This window comes from Pelodiscus sinensis, chromosome 4 (genome assembly GCF_049634645.1).
Source record: "Pelodiscus sinensis isolate JC-2024 chromosome 4, ASM4963464v1, whole genome shotgun sequence".
NCBI lineage: Eukaryota > Metazoa > Chordata > Testudines > Trionychidae > Pelodiscus > Pelodiscus sinensis.
The window spans coordinates 44,186,984-44,209,165 of NC_134714.1; the positions used below are offsets into that span (position 1 = coordinate 44,186,984).

At 48.0% G+C, this 22,182-nt stretch overlaps 1 protein-coding gene across 1 annotated transcript; it reads right to left on the reverse strand.

The window, feature by feature from the left end:
* Positions 1-20,420, reverse strand: DLST (dihydrolipoamide S-succinyltransferase). Its single transcript, XM_075926865.1, has 15 exons — positions 20,264-20,420; positions 13,699-13,732; positions 12,480-12,528; positions 11,265-11,320; positions 10,789-10,863; positions 10,316-10,371; positions 9,318-9,429; positions 8,416-8,574; positions 8,022-8,107; positions 7,071-7,168; positions 4,998-5,128; positions 3,823-3,896; positions 3,195-3,278; positions 2,087-2,254; positions 1-1,491 (listed from the first exon to the last, which is right to left on the reverse strand). Exons 1-15 carry the CDS (start codon positions 20,330-20,332, stop codon positions 1,357-1,359), a joined length of 1,386 nt encoding a protein of 461 aa, XP_075782980.1. The 5' UTR covers positions 20,333-20,420; the 3' UTR covers positions 1-1,356.
* Between the last annotated feature and the right edge of the window lie 1,762 nt (positions 20,421-22,182).

A 22,182-nucleotide genomic window follows, 5' to 3' on the forward strand; every position in this document is an offset into this window, starting at 1 on the left:
TTGGAGAGTTAATGAATTTATTCCCTTGAGAAAAAGGCCATGAGAGGGAGCTGGTGCAGAGAACGTAGTGAGAAAAATCTTGCCTCAACTTCCATCATTACCCCGGTGACACAGGCCCCATGGAGGAGAATCTCATGCTGAGCCTTTCACCAGGGTATATCTGTTCTTCCTATAGTGCATTCAGCTAATTTCTTGCACCAAGTCAGGGACATACATTCAAAACCCTTCACCAGCAAATACACACTCCTGCTCCCCTCCCCCATCCCACTACACCCCACCTTTAGCTCATTTCCCTGGTTCATGTCTTTAAAACCCATTGTGTTAAATACTTTAATTACAAATTGTGTTGAGGATGAGAGTAATAGACCCTGCAGGGACTTCAAGTGGCCCTCACTCCCAGATACACGTGCACGCTCTGTACTAAGAATATGTCCCCACCCACCAGCAGCCTGGGGCAAGGGTGCATGGGCACTTTGCCCAGCTGTTTCACAGCAGGGGGTGGGGCAGGGCAAGCCCTGCTAAACAGGAGTTGCTGCAGCTGCAGGGAGGTGTTTCTTATCTTAAATGCTAGCAGGTACTGGCCTAAGGCCTGGGTTGGCCTCAGGCCCAGCAGGGAATGGAGCTGCCTCCCTTCATGTGAGTTGCTGTCTCATCTCTGTCAAACATCAGACATTCACACCATGTGGACCAGGCCAGAGAAAATTAACAAAACCTTAACACAAGAGGATGGAAGAGGTTACTTCTGCCTTCCTGCCTGGGAAGGGAGGGAACCAGGTGCCAGAATCCTAATAGATGCATCTCAGCTGTTAATTTGAGGAGCAGTGGAGGCAGACAAACCTTGCAGTGTCCATGCCCCTGAGATTACAAGTAAAGAAAGGAATGCAGGGGTGCGAGAAGACACTGCTACGAAGTCACCCCAGGCATCCCTGACTGGCTTTGCAGGGAAGTAAGAAGGAGGCAGGAACACACAAGAACCTTTCCCTCCCTCCCAGTGCTGGAAGGGAATCTGAACTGGCACAGGAGCCACAGGGGAAGGTGGCCTAGCACAGCAGCAGGCAGCTTCTGCTGGAGGTGAGGCACGCTCAGGGAAGGCGGGAAAGGTAAGAAAGAGGCTACATAGGTGGTTCTGGAAACCCAGGCCATTGTACAAGAGCCCCAGGAAGACACTGAACCATCCTTCAAGAGAACAAGAAGAGAGGTAGGAGCTAGCTCCAGGGTTCCCTCCAAAACACCTCCTACCACAGGGGAGGAGGAGGAGACTGGAATGAACTCCTGCTGATTCCTGAATGTCTTCTCTTGCCCCTGCTGGTGCTGCGTCCCTGCCCTGGTTGGGTTGTATGGGGTTGTGGCTGTGCTCTAGAGGTCCAGCAGCAGCACACGAGGATCCTCCACTGCAGCCTTGATCTTGCGCAGGAAAGTCACTGCCTCTCTGCCATCAATCAGCCGGTGGTCGTATGTCAGTGCCACATACATCATGGGCCGCACTTCAACCTGAGGAGAAATGGAGCATGTCAGCTGTACCAGCATCCATCCCACTGGAGAAAGACCCAGTTGTTCCTACCCTACATGATAGGGAGGGAGCGTAGCAAGATCACCTGCTCAGGAAAGCATGTGCTTCTCCAAGTCAGAAGAGACACCAGCAGGCTGCCAAGGCTCAGCTCCTCACCTTCCTTCAGTCGCGCACTAAGCACAGGCTCTGGGTGTGGTTGTGCCAGGTGCCAGGGCATGCTAATGTCTAACATGGAGACTGCAGGCACCGTCTCCCAACAGCATTAAGGGGATCCAGGAAATCCCTTTGCCAGCCACTGTGTTTTTTATTGTTCCCCATTGCCCCAGCGTGGAGGAAGGAGGGCTTGTCTGTTCCTCAACACCACAGACTGGCACTGTCGCCAGCAGTGACTGCTTGGAACCCTTTGCAGGTCCCACTGCGCCCTTCCCAGTAAGTAACTTTGCAACAGGAAAGCATTTTAGGAGGGCTCCCGCCACCTCCTCTGGCCCTGGTCATAGCTGTGTCCTCTCTGCTGCTGAACTCCTCCCCTCTGCCCATTTAATTACCCTGAATACAGGCCTTTGCAGCTGCACCTACTTTGCCTCCGATAGCAACAGGTCTGTCAAAGATGCCATGCATGCCCAGTATGGCAGATTGGGGAGGGTTGATGATGGGCGTTCCAAAGAGGGACCCGAAGACCCCTCCATTGCTGATTGTGAAGGTGCCACCATCCATGTCCTCAATGGCCAGCTCATTCTTTCGGGCCTGAAACAAGAAGAACAGGATCTCAGAAAGCTGCTCAGAGTGAAGGCATCCAAGGAAGCAAAGAGACGGAGACAGGAGGTACTTGCTCCTCACTCACTACATTCGTAGGGTGTAGCTTCTTCTGAAACCTTTCCACAAGCAATAGGAAAAGGAAAGAACTTCACCTGCCAATTCTGATTTGCTAGTGTAGATAAGGTTACTTTAAAATATGGGCTTTGTCCCTTTAGGGTTTAGCAAGATGCTGACACCTCCTCAGCCAGCAAAAAGAATCACGAGTGGAGACGAGGGGAGAATGCAGACAAGAGAGGCAGTGACAAGTTCTTATGTCAGTGATAGAGTAGACACTAGTGCGTGGAGGCAGCACTGAACTGTACTGGAACCTTTGATATGATCCCAGGTTTGAAGAGCTACATGTCTCAGATACTAAGGGGTCCATCTGCAGCTGAAACAGGGCCATGGTGAGACTGACCACAAGGGACTGACAGTCACTTATGAGCAGGTTATTTTCTTCTTCCTCTAACAGGACCATTTACAAGGTTTGACAGGGTTCTCTTGCCTTGATTTTCAATAAAAACTTGTTATTTAGGGAATTACCTGCCTCTGAAGAGGTAAACAAGCCTCGGCCTTAAGGAGAGAAAATGGGAGCATAGAGTCAACTGGAGCCCAAGTTTGCTTGGGAGTTTCAGTTAAAAGGAAAAGATTTAGAAGGGTCTGTCCCCTAAGGAGAGATCACCATCTGGGCTAGTAGAAAATGCCTAGAGACAAGCAGCATGTCAGAAGGGCCAAAGGTGAACACTTGTGCACTGCCAGCCACCCCTGCCAGAAATTAATGCTGCTTCTGCCACAGATCAAGGTGGCTGCTCATTGCTTCCCTTTTGTGCCGCTTTCAGAAAGCCCTGGCCAGTACACCCCACCCTGGCCCACCTCCAGCTCCTGTTACCTTTTCCCCTAGCTCATTGATGGTTCGCTCAATATCAGCAAAGTTCATAGTTTCTACATTCCTGATGACAGGGACCACGAGACCCTGTGAGGGAGCAAAGAATCCAGTCAGTCACACGTAGCAGCAAACAGAGGCATCTGAGAACAAAGCCAAGGGGAACCTAGTCTCAGACAAAGGAGGTTACACCTTAAGTACACTTAACCTCTTCCCCTTCTGACCAGGTAAGCTGGGAACATGAAGAGCAGAGCACACCATTTACTCTCAGTGCTATTTGCACTGCTCTGTGGGGTTGAAGGTTAGTCTCTATACATGAAGCCAAGACACACCACTTCCCCGACTCCTGATGTACCTACATTAGTGAGGCCAAGATGGGAGCGGAGATCTTGATAATGTGAACTTTCCCCAATAGCCCACAAAGCTATGGAAGCCTTGTCCCTTGCCAGCAGGGTCAGCAGCTAGCAGTTCTCTTGCTGCAGGACTAGATAGTGTTGGACACATAATCTGGGGCATCCGAGTTTCATGTGAGCAGCTTTTGCCACCTTTGAGTCCCATGGCTCAGTTTGCTCAGCTGTCACCCCTGCAGAACCTGGGCTGCGGTCTAGGCCGGTAAAAAGCCCACAGGGCATACCCTGGGAGTCGCCACTGCAACGCTGATATCCACATAGTCCCTGTACACCATCTCTTTGGTTGTGTCATCAATCACTAGGGAGAGAGAGGAAAACAGTTACACAGAGAAAGCCCAAGAGTCAGGGCTCTGCAGTCATGAAGGGTCAGAAGTAATCAATGACCAGCAACAACTTGCTCATCTCTAACTTCCATGCTTTTAATTGTAGTACCAGGGAGGGTTAAGTCCTACTGCCTCTTTGGGGGGGGAGCACCGGCCCAGAAAGATAGATGGCTGGAGAGAGGGGGCGTTGGCTAGGATAGCTCACTCTCCTGGGACAACCACACCTCCCCCAAGTGTCACTCTCTCTTCATAGGCACAACAATCCCCCAGGAGACAGCTCTTCAGGGACAGCCTTCCCAGTACAATAGCCATTCCAGTGAAATCTAGTAGAATGTGTTTTTATGAGCAGTGCTGGGCTGGGATGCACCTTAATATACATGGTCCCCAGTCGATCAGAGCCCTGAAAGCTCTTGCTGGGTTCACTGTGAAAGTGCCTTCCCAGCATAATGGCTCTTACCTACATGAGTGAAACCAGCTAAGTTCATTGTAGTCCATCAGTATTGACAGACTTGTCCTCTTCCCCACCTTTCACGTGGGGGGATGTGGCTCTTCAGCACCTTTAGTTCCCTACAGGCTTGGCCACATGTTTCAGGACGCCCCGGCTGTGTCTACACTGGCATGAATTTCCGGAAATGCTTAAAACGGAATACTATTCCGTTTTCAGTTTTTCCGGAAAAGGAGCATCTACAGTGGCAGGCTGCTTTTCCGGAAAAGCCCTTTTTCCGGAAAAGCGTCTGCGGCCAATGCAGACGCGCTTTTCTGGAAAAGAGCCCCGATCGCCATTTTCGTGATTGGGGCTTTTTTCCGGAAAAGACTACTGGGCTGTCTACACTGGCCCTTTTCCGGAACAGTGTTCCGGAATAAGGACTTATGCCCGAGCGGGAGCAGAATAGTTTTTCCGAAATAGCGGCTGATTTTGTACAGTTCAACGACGTTGCTTTTCCGGAAATTCAAGGGCCAGTGTAGACAGCTCGCAGCTTATTCCGGAAAAGCGGCTGATTTTCCGGAATAAGTGGCCCAGTGTAGACACAGCCCCCTTGTCTCTGTGCATTAGTAGCAGAGGCTAGCATGCTCACCTGCATTCACAATGGGCTGTTCCTGCAAGGCAAAGGCAACAGCTTTTACAAAGGCTGACATAAAGCCCAGTTTCAGGTTGTGCTTCTTCTGGAAAGATTCTCTGTGTCGGGCTCTCATCTCCTGGATGTTACTGCAAACACCAATAGACAACCATTACTGCCAGGAATGGAGGGGAACAGAGATCACTCACTTCTTCTATGACAGATTTCCTGTGCTTACAAACCTTCACTAACAAATGTTCTATCTCAAACCTGCAACAATTCTGCCCCCAGCTTCACAGACAGGGCAGCTTTTAATTTGTTTCAAGATAGTTGCCAGGGAAGCTGCTTTAAGAATCAGCCCAGAGCCACAAATCCAATCAAACCAAGCTCTGCTGCAGTCGCAAGGATGCCCTGCCAGGCAGGAATGTGCTGTGCCCAGATGCGTCAGAGCTCCAGGGCTGGTGTTATGGACAGTGGAGTCTTTGGTGTGTCAACCACTATCCAGTGTCTGGTGCTTTGGGGAGCAGTTACAGATGAAATGTGTGCAGTCTCCAGGGGCTGCCTTGCAAGCACTGTGGGGTAGGAGACCAGATAACACAGGGTGCCAAGAGCAAAAGGAAAGAGAAGACTCATCAGCACAGCAGAAAAAAGGAGCTTCAGTTTGGCTTCTGGGCCCTAACTCACATGCTTGTGCTCCAAGAACTGGCCCTCTTCCTCGGTGCTGACAGGCTGCAGGCACATGAGGTTTTGATCCACTGGTGGGAGGCCTCTCCAAAACACTACAGAGAGGGCCTGAGCACAGAGTCTGCTCTGTCCATCCTGGATCAAGGTATAGGAAATAACTATTCCCCTCATTCCCATTCACTGGAATAGAGACCAGTTACAGAAAATGAACTGAGCTGCATAGACTCATCTCTGTCCATTGTGAGATAAGACCTGATACTTTGGAATTGTACCCTCTGCCCTGCCCCCTTCTCAGACCATGTGTCTTTGAAGAAACAGTTTTAGCAGGAGGTGGGATGAGGTCTCAATGGGATTAAAATGTTTGTTTTCCTGCACCTAACCTTGTTTAGTGCTAGGGTTACTGCCCAAAGACATTAGCGCTTCCCAAGACGCAAGGGCTGCAGAAGCGAGGAGGAGGTTTGCTGAGAAACTAGCTCATTATGGCTTCCTCCTTTCAGACGCTGAGCCCCAGTGGGGAGCAGGAGGCCTCAGTGGAGGCCCTTGCAAGTCGGCAGCATGGCATACAGCTAGAAGGGCAATCAATCCAAACCACATTACTGGCTGCAACAAGAGCCCCAGGCTAGCGTAAAGCGACACCTTGATTAGCCTCAGAGAGGAGATAAAGCTGCAGCACTTCCCCTCCAATCAAGACTATTTTGCCAACCTTATCATTCTGAGCCCCAAATATTTACATGTTTTGTCTTAAGAAGCAGAGTAGGATTTCACAGGGCAATTCAATTTGGGCACAATTTCCCTTAATGCACTGAAATCTAAGCTGCCCACCCCCAAAGCCATTAGTGTGGTTAGCCCAGGCATGCACTCCCTGTGAGTCAAGAGACCCCCACCAACTCAGATCAAAGAGATGCGGAAGGGATGCTGACCAGCTTGGAAAGCTGCTCCACAAGACTGCTATACCTGACCACTGGGCAGGGCACAGCTGAAGGGATGCCCACATCTGGAGGGTGAGCTACCCGGACCTTACTTGTCATGAGGTGACTCACATTCCAGTTTCCCCATAAGGGATATTAGGAAGTAGGAGACTGCCTTCATATCGCCAGCAGCTGGAACATAAGCTGCTTCAGCTTTTTCAGCTCAGCACTACCCAGTCTTCCACCAAGAATTTTACAGGTTGCCCTCTTACTTCTGAGAAGCAGAGACCCCATGGAGTCCCAAGGACTTTTAGTGAACTACACATGTCACAGTGGGACACCAGGATGGCTTGGAGGAAGCTGCTCAAATGAATGCAGTGAGAAACCTGACTACAGGAGCCCTGAAGTAACAAGTGTGATCAGCAAGGTCCTTGCTGCTGGTTTGGGTGCAATGGGGATCCCCACCCTGCTAGGGCCAAAGGAAGGGCATGATCCTCACCTCATATCGATCTCATTGAAGGTAGTTAGCATGGCACATGTATTCTGAGCCTCTTTCAGGCGCTGAGCAATGCGCTGACGCATCCGATTCATTTTCACCTGCAATTGAAGAGGCAGTGAGCAAGGGCAGCCATGGGGTTAATATAAAGGGGAGATGGGCAGAGGAAAACCACAGGGCCCTCAGTCTTCTTTCCTGATGATTAGCAGCCTGTGCCTTGGGCTGGGCTGTTCACATGATCTCTTTGGGCACAGTGAGATGGACACATCACCTATAGTGCAGTGGGCCCAGAGAGCTGCCCTAAGCTCACTAGAGAGGCTTCCTGGCTCAGGAAATGGTTTGATTGAAAAACAGAATCAAATCACAACACAGGCAGAATGTGGCACAGTTCTGTGCCCCTGAAACTCTGCTGAAGGAAAAAGTTCCTGGGGCAGAGCTGTGGGTGGGCTAGTGTGAGAACAGCAACCTGAAGAGAAAGCCAGACCAGTGCTTGAGACCAGTTATTATATGGGTAGCTCAGCCACATTCCCTTGAGGTTTCATACCTATGGCCATGGCAGCCGCATTGCCTGATCTCTGCTGCTCACCTTTAACTTGGGCACCACAAAACCACCAGTGCTTAGTCTTTACCTATTATAGTGACACATCACCTGAGATTCCCTCCCCCCTTTTTCCTGTTTAGAAGCCCTTACCTACAAGGGACCTAAGAGCAGGCCCTGCCTTAACCTAACGCAAAACTGCCTACCTCTATGGTGCACCTGGGCCAACGTATTTCCCCAGGCACTACAACTCCTAATTGATCTGTGTGTGAACATTCTCTCCACAATACACCTAGGCATGAGCATACCCAGTTTAGACAAGAGTCCTGAAGGTTTACTCCAGAGGTAGGTTTGCGCCTCTGTTATCCAGCAATGAAGGAAGGCATTTTGAGAAGCCCTGGTCCTCTGAATCTTACCCGATGTTCTGATCTGGCACCTTTGCTGGCCCCTGGCTCCACACCAGGAGCTGCCACTGGAGCTGCAGTCGGCTTCACTGCAGACACTGAGAGTAAAGAATACATACATCAAGATGGGATCTTAAAATAGGATTAGCCAGGCCCTTGCCAATAGGCTGATTATAAGTGCCTCCAACTTCCTTGTACAATCAACAGGATATGTAAGGAGTAAGCCTTGGCTTGTGATTATGGGAAAGGCAGGCTCCAGGCTGACTAAAGATCTCGGGCCTGATGCAGCAAAGTGGAGAAACTTCTATTTTAAATTTCAAGATTGCTTTGCTGCCCTCAAATTTATTTCCTCCCCACTCAAAGGCAGGCATTGCGAACAGAGGACTGAACAAGGCTGCAGCCTCACCAGGTTTGGTATCAATAGGCTGTGTTGACACAGGGGGCACTGGAGGCATCGTAGTGGGAATTGGCTCCGCAGGTGGAGCAACAGCAGCAGCCGCCACAGGCTCAGGTGCAGGGGCTGCAGCAGGAGGTGCCACTGCCGGTTTGGCCTTGGCAGGAGCAGCTGAAAGACAGAAACAAATAAGTGCAGTTGCAGCCTGGAATGTGAGACAGCTATGTCCTAGGGCCTCCACAAGCTCTCTCCTGCCCTCACAAGTTATTCACCCTTCCGGATTTTTGAAGTGCATTTCAGTATTACAAAAGCTAGAGGCTGCTCTCTTCGGCTCAGGAATAACAAGTGGATCGCAGGCTGAAGCTGAGGCCTCAAATATTTGTTACAGTAATGCTCAGAGGTCCCCCCACAGTGCAGAGAATTCCACAGGCTAATTATGCTTTCATCCTACTTAAATCTGCTTCTTTTAACCTGAGTGCTATTAGTTTTGTATTAAGAGACAGGAGAGACAGTAATGACGTCCATTTCTATGGGAGACTGATCCTTACCATATAAATGTATTATCTCTCCATTTACTCTCCTTTCCACCTAGAGTCTATGCACATATCACACAGGTCCCCCACTGCTCTTCTCCATTTCCACTTTCCCATTGGAGAATCCAGGAGGAGACATCACTTCAGAGAACGGCCATGATATTGTCTGTCCTCTTCACAATGCCACTTGTATCTCAAGCTCTATCCCTCCAATGCACGAGTTTTATCACTGTGCAGGAGATGGAATACCAAAGAGAACTGGTTATGAATTCTTGGGTTGGAGAGCACTAAGGGGATTCTATTGCCTCACTTCCTTCCCCTGCCTCTCCAGGGGAAGACAAAGACATAAAAATTTGGGCTAAATACGTGTTCCTGACTTACCTCCAGTTTTCCTGAGTTTGAACAAAGGAGTCCCTCCTTCCACTTTCCCCCCATCAGGTACTAGAAGTGCTTCAATCACACCAGCAGCCGGGGATGGAACCTGCACTGATGTCTGCAGAAAGGAGAGGAGTGAAATCCTCCCAGACCATTGAAAGTGAACAGTTATCCAAACAGAAGACCCTCATCTTTAACAGGGGGTATATGAAGGGAAACATCCTGTGTTCCAGATTTCATACCAGCAAGGGAGCTAGAGCTTTGCAAAGGGACCATCTCACCTTTTATTTAAAAAAAAAAAAACAAAAAAACCACACACACAGCGCTGTGATTCTGAGTATTTAAAACCGTGGTGTTCAACACGCTAGCCACATGTGGCTATTTGGTTGGTTGAGTGTGTCTAGTTCACTATAGCAGTAGCCACTATAGTGGCTACTGCTTCAGAACTGGTTGGACATCATGGCTTTAAAAGAAGCCAGCAGCATAACTGCTTGATCCATCTGCCTCATCACAGAGGCATAATATGAAGTGGGTCTCACGTACAGCAAGCTGCCTTCTTGACAATGAACAACACAGGAAACACGGCTCCCAAGGATTCAGGGGAAAGCAAGCACTTGAAAATAAACTAGTTTGATTAAAATTATTTTAGAAACTATTCTGAGTAATTTGAAAACCAAAGTGACATACCTACTCTAACCATTTTTCTGGACTCTGAACTTACCTACACAGCTTCTGATTTCTCATGTTTTTAAATAGAAGATTTCCCAGGCCCTGCTATGTAACTGGAGTCCCTGATGGGAAGCATTGCTAAAACAGCAGCCCCCACTAGTGCCATCAAATGACTGGAAAGAAGAGAAACTACCAAGGATTTCACTAATTTAAGATACAATTAAGCACTTATGCTAAAGAAATGAAGATTTTAAACTGTGAAAGGCCCATGGGATATTTGTTGAACACAGACTGGGGAGAGGGAGAAGAAGGGGACCAGTATGGAACATGCCTACCTTGTCTGTTTCAATCTCACACACCACTTCATCCTCTGCCACTGTGTCTCCAACAGCTGAACAACATAAGAACTGCTGTGAGCAGGGAGCTGTGTTCTGACCTCCCCTTCCAACCCACAGCACAGTCTCCCAGTAATCCAGAATTTTCACACTAGACTTGCACGATCTTTCTTGTATGAAGCTGAAGAGATTTACAGTACATTCAGGGTCTTCCTGATCCCAGTTCAGGTACCTCTCTCCAGTCTCATCCTTCTACATCATGGCCCTTAGACAAGCAGTGATAGTGCCAAGTGTTCCTTGCCCCAATGGGAAGTGTAGTTATCACCATGCTGCCTCATCCTCCCCAGGCTGAAAGGTGTTAAGAAGCAGAACTTCAGCCAACCAGCTACAAACTGTCCCCAGGGCTGTCCCATGGAAGCATGAAAAGAATGCAGTAGCAGTGCAAAGCCAATCCGTGGAGTGCAACTTCTTACCTTTCTCCCACCTGACATCTCCTTCCGTGACTGATTCTGCAAATGCTGGTGTGTTAACTGTAATCACGTCATTCCCTGTGGAAGGAAGAGAAAGTGAGAACCTGATACCTATTCAGAACTCAAGCACCCACTCAAACACCTCTCCATTTTGGACACTGGGAATTGCCTGGAAAGGGGCAGCCCAGTGATCAGCAGATTACGTGAGGAAGAAGGCCAACACCACACTTTTTGACAGCTAGGCACTCATATAGACAGGAAGTCACAGTGCCAGAAACACCCAACACAAGAAAACCACACACTACAATAGGGCCAAAAGCACAAACCTAGCTCCCACCACTCACCCATGGAGGATAGACTGAAGCAGGCTTAGACCAAGGGTGGAAAGGTGATTTAGTTATGGCTCAGGGCCATGTGCACTCCAGTCAGAGGGGAGCAGACCAAGTAGCCCCATTGGTTCCTGGATCTTAGCTACTTACTGCACACTGCTGTGATTCTGAAGTGACGGACGGTGAAGACACTGGAGGTGTTTACTCTGCAGAAACAGAGAAAGAAATGAACACAAAATGAAAAAGCCCTGAGTGTGGTCAGCCCAGGCCTCTCATGGACAGCTAAGTGAGTCGCAAGTTTATACTGGCTTGCTCCAATTAATCCGAAGGCAACTCAGCTGCTCTGATGATGCATGCACAGGTGCTCCAACAGACATTTACCTAGTGGTTTATGCTTAGTATCCCTGCTAGACACCCAAAGAAAACTCAGCATACCTTTGAGGAGTACAGAAGTCCATGAATAACAGGTATTTACAGAATCTGATTCTAAGGAGGTACCCCAGTCATGGGTGTATTATAGAGATCAGCAGACAGAAGCCGTGGGGCTTTAGAGCCTGACAAAGAGCTGACCACACTCCAACCCCACACCTTTGGCTAGTGCAATAATGATTTGTTTGCCTCTAATTCTAGTGTCAGCACTGTAAGGGGTGCTTCAAAGCCGACGCTATTGCAGAAAGTCTGACAGCCACATTAGTCAGACATTTCTGACACTGCCCTTCAGGGGGAGCTAGGCATCCCAAGTGTTCTAGAGAGATACTGCAGAAGTATCACTTTCTTCAAGAGCTAATACATTTGGGAAGCAAGAGTGAACAGGCTCTAGCACTACTAGATGCACACCACACATGTCCCAATGTGTAATGCCGTGGGCTCCCATGGGAGGAAGGCCTGCTGTATCTGGTCTGCACTGCTGTGCACTAAGACCACCCCAGCAGAGCAGGCCTTGCCCAAACATCATTTGTTCCAGAACCATCCCACTTTTCCTCAAGGAGACTCTGTCTTGCTGTGCTTCCAATAGGTCTTTGCTGGGAGGCCACCACTAAACACCACAGTGACAGGTGCAGTAACAGTGACAACATGGACAGGTGGATACACGAATCATCCCCTTCCCTTTACTATTGACCTCTTCATTCCTGTCTCTTCCATGTATCCATATTCAGATCAAACCAGCACATATTTTGTTAAGAGTCTCAATTCCTGGCCCATAAAAGCCAGAGCACATGAATTTCCTGAGTCTCGTGCTGAGCCCCTATGATGTGCAGAGGGGTTTATGACAATTAGAGCAGACACTTCACCAGATACCAAGGCTAGGGCAGCCTTTCCCCTTGACATGCTGCAGCAGGCCTTAGCTTTTCCATGGATACTTACACAAGCTTGCTGCTGTTGGTGTAAGCCAGCCTCTGGCTCCGAGATACACCTGCAAAGCAGAAACCACTTCAACTGAAAACTTATCCTATAGGCAGCTACCCAGCCATACACCCACCACAAAGGCGAGGGTTTATAAGAAGAAACTCAAAGACACCCTTCTGAGCAAGCTCAGTGTAATCTATTCAGTGTTAAAAGAGCCTAAGGGATACCCTGTGACACTGCTGCCCATCCTGATTGAATGTGGGGTTGCAGCTGGGATGGTATTAGCAGCAAGGAGCTCCAAATAAGGAAAAGACAAGAGCCCCTCAACTCCCAATAGGCACCCACAGGAGAGCCTATTGCCCTGTTATAAGCACAAACGGGAAATCTCCTATAAAGAAAACTGCTTTCTGAAAAAGCACTGGAGAGGAAGGATGTTCTCCAGCATTTCTTAAACTTTGTAAGCTTCACCATGCTCATACATTCTCTGGTTTCAGGCTGGAGACTAGGAAACTGTAATCATATACTGCAATCCTGACCTTTGCCTTTCCTGTGGCACAGGGTAATTACGATTCTGTCCTAATCTTAGATTAAGGACACTTGGCATAGGAATCTGAGAAGATACTGATTTCCTCAGAGCTATGCAAGGTCAGACAGGAGAGATCATTTCACTGGAAAATGACTGAGGTGGTAAACTGCAACTCTGACATGCTGTTCCCTGCTAAAATACATATTCTCTTTAAAGATCAAAAGCTTTGAGATTATGACTATACACACTGAGTAGCTGTAACTGATGGTCAAAGCAGACCTGGAAAAATGAAAGGGTGGACATGGAGTGTGCTGTCCAGAGCAAGAGCACTTTGGGATCCAGTTCAGGCCTATAGGAAAAGCTCTGATGGATTCTTTCAGACCAGATGACTTTAAAATCAGTGCTCTTATCTCCAATTAGCTTATTTACGAGTTACGTTAAATCTCTCTGTTGCCTTTGGGAATCTTCAGCTTAGCTAAATGGACCAGTTATCATTTATATTAGCTCATCAGACACCGGTGGAAAGATACAACTTGTTTCTCTTCTGATTTAATTTGTGACTGTTTGTCTTTATGATGATTTTTGAGAATATATTTGACTCTGATAGCGCTGGTTTATTTCTATCATCAACTCTAGTTAGTTTTCTTCCCTTTGCCTATGCCGTTATAAAAGGAAATAAAATACAAGTTGTACCTCAAACATAAGACTCACCGGATAGAGAGCGTCTTCCCAGAGTACAGTTCCCCTATCAGACAGAAGAGAGAGACTATCAGACTTGCAAACAACAGAAAGAACCAGTTTCTGAGGGGACAGTGCTTTCACCAAGAGCCCAGGCTATAGTCGGAACCAATAAATGGGAGACAGTTCACATGTTACTTCACTGTAGCACACACTAGTCTATAAGAATCTTCGACATAGTCTTCCCCCCTCCCCTTGCTTTTACCACTCTGACACTCCTTTCAACAGAAAAGGGTCTGGAAAGCAAGAAATTAAACTCAAATTCCCTGGCTTCCACATGCATTGCCTGTCCTTAAAAAGGGATGCCTGCAGGCAGTGAATAAGAAACAGGTTCCTGAAAGCCCCATGCACCTCAGATTTACCATTGCACAATAAGTGAACTTGTAGGAAGTAGGAGCTCCAAACTGCTGACTCCCACAGCCTTAACAGCTCCAGCTTTTGGTGTCTATTTTTAAATGTTTAGTTAAGGGGCCTTTGGTGAAATCCTGGCTCATGGAAGTCAAAGGCAAAAATGCTCAATGACTTCAGTGGTGCCAGGATCTCCCATTTAATTTTCAGGAAGTCATAAAAAATGTTCCTCTTTCAATCTTATTTTAAAAACAAAAAACAAGGAGTTGAGGGGGAGAGGTACATATGCTGGTGGGTAGGGCTAAGGTCCAGAGTGACCTAGATAAATTGGAGAACTGTGTAAAAAAAAAAAAAAAAAAAAAAAAAAAAAAATCTCATGAGCAGGGCTCATCAGCTACGTGGTTCTGCGCTCTGCGCATGCGCAGATTGTTCTGTGCATGCGCAGATCACTCTGCACTGGCTCTTCCAGGGTGTAATCTACTTGCCACGGGCGAGTAGATTACATTATTTGTCGAGCCCTGCTAATGAGGCTCAAAAAGGACAAGTGCAGAGTCCTATATTTAGGATGGAAGAATCCCAAGCAGTACTACAGGCTGGGGACCAACTGGCTAGGCAGCAGTTGTGCAGAAAAGGACTTTGGGATTACAGCAGATGAGAAACTGAATGAGTCATGGTGTGACCTTGTTGCCAAGAAGGCTAATGACATACTGGGCTACATTTGTAGGAGCATTGCCAGCAGATCTAGGGAAGTGATTATTCCCCTCTATTCAGCACTGGTAAGGTCACAACCGGAATACTGAGACCAGTTTTGTGCCCCCCACTACAGAAAGGATGTGGGCAAATTGGAGCAAGTCCAGCAGAGGGCAACAAAAAAGATTAGTGGGCTGGGCACACGACTTATGAGGAGAGGCTGAAGGAACTGAGTTTATTTAGTCTGCAGAAGAGAAGAGTGAGCGGAGATTTGATAGCAGCCTTCAACTGCTTGAAGGGGGTGGTCCAAAGAGGATGGAGAGAGGGTGTTCTCAGTGAGGACAGAACAAGAAGCAATGGTCTCAAGTTGCCATGGGGGAGGTCTAGGTTGGATATTAGGAAAATATATTTCACTAGGAGAGTGTTGAAGCACTGGAATGAGTTGCCTAGGGAAGGGGTAGAATCACCATTCTAAGAGAGTTTTAAAGCAAGGCTTGGCAAAACACTGACTGGAATGATTTAGATAGGGTTGATCCTGTGTTGAGCAGGGGATTGGACTAGATGCCTCCTGAGCTCCCTCTCAATCCTATTCTTCTATGATTCTATGAAGTTTCAAGGTGCAGCTACACGAGATCCCTGCCCTACTAAGTACTGTCACTCATTTAGATTAGGGTTGTTAAAACACATTTATTTTTAAAATGAGTAAGTGCTGTCATTTTCAACGGTTACACGTTTACACATTGAGGAGCAGGTACTTGTGGAGAGCTGGCTTAAAAGTCTCCTGCCTCGCTCCCCACTGCTTTTGATACAGAGGCAGAGGGTGTATGTGCATGTAATCATGGGGGTTAACCAATGAGACCAGGCTTATTGGTTAACTGTACACAAGTACATGTTAGCATCTTCCAACCTCGAACATCCAAAAATGCCTACAAATTATATACCAGGATCACTTCAACCACCATTGAAATGAAGTGTCCCTCTAGGGTGGGACACAAAAATAATTATTTCTCATTAGTCAAGGCAGGAAATGAAAGAATCCTATTTCTGTTAAATCTCAACTTTGTGTATCCCATATACATGTCTGAAAATTCCTATAGATCAGATAAAACAAACTGCCCGAATTGATGAGATGTTATAGATACATCAGAGGCCGCAGGAATTAGATGGGAATATAAAGGGAACTTTTTATATTGTGAAAACTGGACAAATGTAATACAACAAGGAAACTTACTCTGGAGTTTTGGTGACTGGAGCTCTGAGACTTTCACAATTTAGTCACAAGTACTCTCATTAGGGATGTGAATGTTTAACTGGTAAGGGCTGGAGCAGCCTCCGGCCCACTGTAGAGCTGCTCCAATCCATGGGATTGAGCAGCCCCTCTTCCACCACTTGCCCTATTTAATTGGTTAACTGGTAAAACATATTGTTAACTAATTAAATGGGATTTTACATCCCTAATTCCCATCTGGATTTACAGCCTCATGTTACACAGTTTCTTAAACATATTTATATAAAATATCTAATATACTAAGCAAAGCGAGCTACCTTCATCCCACAGATGTTTCCCTTGGGGTAATTTGCGGCAGGGTTAATCCAAGCATCCCCATCAGAATCTTTGTGGAGGAAGAAGTTCTGTTTCAGATTCTGTAGGAGCAACAGACTCCTGTGTGTGCCTGGAGAGACCCTGCACTGCTAGGATCCAGATCACTATAAGCATAGACTTTAGGAAGCCCATGCTACAATGGGTGGCTGTGCAAAACAAAATCCACAGATGGTACTTTCCACGTGAGCTGTGGTTTTCTGTGTTTTAAGAACTGCTATTGTGACCAGGGAAATTCTAAAATGCTCTAACATAACTGGGCCCCCTTATCCTAAAGAACTGAAATCTTATGTATGAGCCTAGGCAGAGGGCCTACCAGTGAAGGGAATAACACAAGAATGCCTATTTTGGGTCAGACCAATGGTCCATCTAGCCCAGAATTCTGTCTTTAAACAATGACCAATCCCAGGTGCTTCAAAGGGAAAGAACACAGCAGGCAATCCTCAAATGATCCATCCCATCATCCAGTCTCAGTTTCTGGAAGTCATAGGCTACCCAGTACCATTTTCACAAAAATCCCCTGGCAACAAGTTCCACAGGTTGATTATGTGTTGTGTGAGGCCAGAGGTGAGAAGCCATTCTGATTAAGGATGTAAAATCCCTTTTAATCAGTTATCGGTTAAACGTTATGTGTAACCCGGTTAATGACTTAAACGGGAGTGGCCCTCTTGCCTGTGGTATGGCAGGGGCTGCTCTGATCAGGCCAGGTCCACCAGTTAACTGTAACCAGTAAGCATCCCCTGGCAAGGGTGATGCTAACTAGTCAGAGTTTACCGGTTAATCATCCACATCCCTAATCCTGATTCAAGACGCTGAAAGTCTCTATGCACGGCACTGTGTTACTTAGGGCTTTCTTGCTTCTGCTCCTCAGGGGTGGTGTTCCAGAGCATACAGCCACATGTTTGGCAGGGGAGTCATTAGCAGGAAACATCCCATTTCCAGAATAAATCTGCTGGGATTGCATCTAATCTCAAGGACACTAAGACGCTTGGCATTAATGTCTGAACAAACAACTAATATTGTCATACCCTTCACAGGAAAGTAGGAGCCTGAACAGGAAGCAAAATCTATAGATCTAGCAAACTGACTGTAGCACTACGAATCTCTTAACTTACACTTCCCCAGATCAAGCTACCAATTAATTTAATCTTTCCCTACCTTCACATAACTTCTCAGAACCATTCAACATGCTGGAACCAGTCTATCACCAAAGGCATCCCCTATATATTTAACCATCTCCATACTATCTTTTAGGGAAATGCCACTCATGACATTTGAAAAGTCCCCCTATGGAATACGGAAGATGACTGTAGGCATGCTGTGTGTCCTCAGTCCTATACTGGAAACAAGAGCCAGTTCAGATAAGAGCATTGAGAGAATAGAATCACGCTGGGCAAAGCCAGTTTCACGGCTCCAAGCACAACTTCCAATAGACAAAGGGCTGGAAAGCTTTGGAAGTGGCATGACAGACCAATCACTCTGTGGCAAAGACTTCTGCACACACATAGGAAATAGTGGAAGAACTGCTTACAGCAGAGAGGGCTGCTGCATTGACAGAGAGGGCTGCCAGTGTAACCCATTGCTGGAAACAAGAGAACCAAGTATTTCAAATTACTCATTGATTTCAACAATTAGTAATTATACACATCAGGTAGATAGAGAAGGAGACAGGTGCTAAGATGCAATGCAGACGGTAATGCTGAGCAGACAGAAGATATCGTTACCAAACTGGCAGCCTGACCTGTTCTCGAATTCCCTGCCAATCTCCCCACTAACTTTTATGATCCTTTCTTTCCTAAATATATCCCAAAGGTCTCATTCACTGTGAATTCTGCTGTTTTCAGTGTTGTAAACTACACTCTTTCTTTGGACCCTTTCCTCTGAGGGCTTCTGGGGCCCTCCTCTCTGTTCAACCCCTCTATAGGTAGTAATTCTCCTCACTTTTGTGCCCAATGGCAGTAGTAAATGGCCTTCTCTTCCTCCTCTCTCAGCACTTGTACATGATTCCTATGTTGGCAACTCATCTCTTGTCTTCAATCCCATAATGCTGCTTGTCTCTTCAAATTCTCTTTCTGCATATCTTCTTTCTTCCTCACATATCAAAACGCCAACACTTTTCTTCCTTCTCCTTATCTCTATTCCTGCTGACCACTCCCCTATCTTCCTAGTCACTCAAGCCCACAGACCTGAGGGTCATCCTCGTCTTCTCTTCTCTCCTCCTGCCATTAGATATCCACCAAATTCTGGCGAGTCTCCCTCTGCATTTCCAAAATCTGCTTCTTCCTCCTTATTCTCAATGTCAAAACTTTTTGTCTATGCCCTATTATCTCTTGCTTGATGACCACTACTTCCTTGGCCTTCTTACCCAAACACAAACATTTCTCAATTGATTTCACAGCTAATTCTACATCAAGTAGAAATGCCTTGTCCTTGCTATCATCTTTCTGCCCTAATTACACACTCATTACTGAGGTACCCAATTGCTACTTCTTGGCTGTGTCTAGACTGGCAAGTTTTTCCGCAAAAGCAACTGCTTTTGCAGAAAAGCTTGCTAGCTGTCTACACTGGCCGCTTGAATTTCTGCAAGAACACTGACAATCTCATGTAAGAAATCAGTGCTTCTTGCGGAAATACTATGCTGCTCCCGTTCCGACAAAAGTCCTTCTGCGCAAAAGGGCCAGTGTAGACAGCTCAGATTTGTTTTGCACAAAAAAGCCCCGATCGCAAAAATGGCGACTGGGGCTTTTTTGCGCAAAAGCGCGTCTAGACTGCCACAGACCCTTTTCCGCAAAAAGCGTCCGTGCCAATCTAGACACTCTTTTCCGCAAATGCTTTCAAATGGAAAACTTTGCAGTTAAAAGCATTTGTGGAAAATCATGCCAGTCTAGACGAATCCCCAGTCTTCTGCTACATTTCCATTTATATTTTGCCAATTTCTCCCCATAACAAAGCTTCCCACAATACAGTTTTTGAAACAGAGATCATTCTTTAGGTGCCTGTAAAGTTTTATGAACACTTAAGGTGCTGTCAAAATTACTTGCTTCTCTAGATTAACAATACCAATGCAAGTCGCATAAACCAGATAGAAAGCTGTCACAAGGATGGTATATGTGTACCAAAGAGACTGTGTTTTAGGAGATACATATTAGGAGAGCAGAATATGAGTGGGTATAAAAAAATCCTGGTATCAGACAGCTACAAAGATGTTTACGGTGGCATAGCTGTCTTTCTGTTTATTCCATGTAGGATGACCTCCTGATAGTAGAGCTGACAATAGGCTGTCCTTGTAACTCCTCCTCAGGAGGGCTCCAGCACACAGCTTGCAACAGTTGCCTGCCCAAGAATAAGAGCCACAAGGATGGTATTAGGGAGTTCTGAGGGCAAATGCTGGGCAGGCTATCAGGCTGCAGTTGAGGCGGCCCTGCTTGCCCAACCGGTGCTGTCTCTGGCTATGCTCAGGACCTATTCCATCAGCCCCATCCTGCAGGGTCTGGACTCAAATAGCCCTCGCCATTCGGGACTCCGGCTTTAGACTGGCAGGCGTATCCTTGGGGCGCGGGGTTTCCCTCAGCTGCCACTCCCCACGCCAGGCCGGTCCACGGACAGACCTCACAAGGGATTTGCTCCGAGGGGGGGGAGGGGAGGATCTGAGGCAGCGCCCTGTTCGCCGGGGCCCCAGCTTGGGGCACGGCTTGTGGGACACGTTCCCCTGAGGCTCGCGGTGCGCACGGCGGGTGCGCAATGGGGGTCCCACGAGGGAGCGGCCCGCGGGGGACCGGGCGCAGGAGTTTCTCCAGGAGTCGGCCCAGAACGGGGACGTGACACCGCGTCCCGGTGCCCTTGGCGCTGCTGCCCGTTCGTCCCTTCCGCTCCCGCCCCCGCCCCCGCCCCGGGCGGTACCTGCCGGAGCGCGCAGAGTGAGCGGCCAAGCGCCCCGCTCAGACAGCGGGACCGGGACAATAGCAGCATCGCGGCGGCGGCAGCGACGGCAGGAGCAGCCGGAGGGCGGACACCGGAACCAGGCCCGGCACAGGGCGGAAGCGGGCCGGGGCGGACCAACCTCGGGCGCATATGCGGGGGGGGGGGTGTGTCACAGGGGATCGTACCAACCACGGGGCTGGGGACGCAGACAGTGAATTCTCCTAAGGAGCAGCACGAGTGCACCCGAAGAGCAAAGCTGGTGGGAGCAGAAGGGAATGGCGGAAGGAATGAACCACCCCGAGGCGATGGGGGGGGGCGTGAGGACTGAACCACCCCGTGGGGTCTCATGAAGTGGGGCTGAACCGCCCTGTTGCATGGCAGTGGGGGCAGAGCCGCGCTCAGGACAGGACCTCAGAGAACACCCGGAAGCGGCGTGACACCCGCAGGGTGCACCGAGCGGAAAACGTGCCCCACCCTGCCCCAGTCCAGACGTCTCGCTCCGGCTCAGTACTCACAAGGCTGGTGTCGGCAGTGGGATAGGAGGAGGGTTTGATGGAGGAGGCGGGGCCAGTATATAATGAGCCGTTGTGCGAGAAGCAGGCAGATGCGCTGGCATGGTTGGTAGAGTAGAGGGCTGGGAGGGTGAATCAAGGAAGGGCAGAGAAGCTATTCAGATGAGAACAAGGAATTGGAACCTGATGAGGAATGACAGTGGGGGAGCCCTTACAAGGGTGCAGAGATGGATTCTGTGGTCAGTGACTGGCCATGAAGGTGATCTTGGCACTTGTAATTTGAATGGACCAGAGGATGCAATATGGGTGTCAGAGAAGATGAAGTTATGGCTAGGAGGATGGGAGATAAGGGAGTCACAGAACTGAACGAAGTAAGGGTAAAGCTCATCTGTTCAGAAGACAGAGTATTCGCAGGGGCCAATCCAAGGCTGTGTCTAGACTGGCAAGTTTTTCCAGAAAATCAGCAGCTTTTCTGGAAAAACTTGCCAGCTGTCTACACTGGCCACTTGAATTTCCGGAAAAGCACTGACGATGTCATGTAAAATCATCAGTGCTTTTCCGGAAATACTATGCTGCTCCCATTCGGGCAAAAGTCTTTTTCCGAAAGACTTTTGCCCAAAAGGGCCAGTGTAGACAGCATAGTCCTGTTTTCCGCAAAAAAAGCCTCGATCGTGAAAATGGCGATTGGGGCTTTTTTGCGGAAAACCGCGTCTAGATTGGCCACGGACGCTTTTCCGGAAAAAGTGCTTTTGCGGAAAAGCATCCTGCCAATCTAGACACGCTTTTCCGAAAATGCTTTTAACGGAAAACGTTTCCGTTAAAAGCATTTCTGGAAAATCATGCCAGTGTAGACGTAGCCCAAGAGTATAGTACATACTCTCAGGATTGAGACCCCCACAAACCTCACCACCTTTCATTCCAAGTTCTTACAATATTCTTTAAACAGAAATACCCTGTGCCCATCATTCTCACATACTATAGCTCATAGGCTGTGGGAAAGAGAAAGATCCACACATGACTGATGCTAGTCACTCTGCTGATGTAACTCACACACCTGCTAGGTTTGGTGTACTGTCCCACTTAGTGGTACTGAGACCACTTACAGAAGGAGTGGGAAACCTAAGGCAACCAGCTTACCTGTATCTGGCTCCTGAGGCTCAGGGCTCCCCCCCCCCCCCCCCCAAAGCAGGCTGATTAAAGTTGCTATAATCCTCTTTGTTTTCTCCTGCTAAAATCACACTAGTGACAGCTACAGTAAATTACTTTCTGGACATTACATTTGATATAAATAAATGTTTCAGTTGCCACAGGCATGTTACCTGGATAGAAATAGGAGGTCACCTGCACAACTGGAAATGGCAAGAAAGGAGCATGAAACAGCTTCCT

Coding starts and splice junctions, on each gene's coding strand:
- DLST (XM_075926865.1), bottom strand. CDS start 20,332: ATGCTGCTATTGTCCCGGTCCCGCTGTCTGAGCGGGGCGCTTGGCCGC. Junction 11,321..12,479: donor ACCAACAGCAGCAAGCTTGT/GTAAGTATCCAT, acceptor CTGTTTCTGCAG/AGTAAACACCTCCAGTGTCT. Junction 3,897..4,997: donor ACAGCCCATTGTGAATGCAG/GTGAGCATGCTA, acceptor CTCTCTCCCTAG/TGATTGATGACACAACCAAA.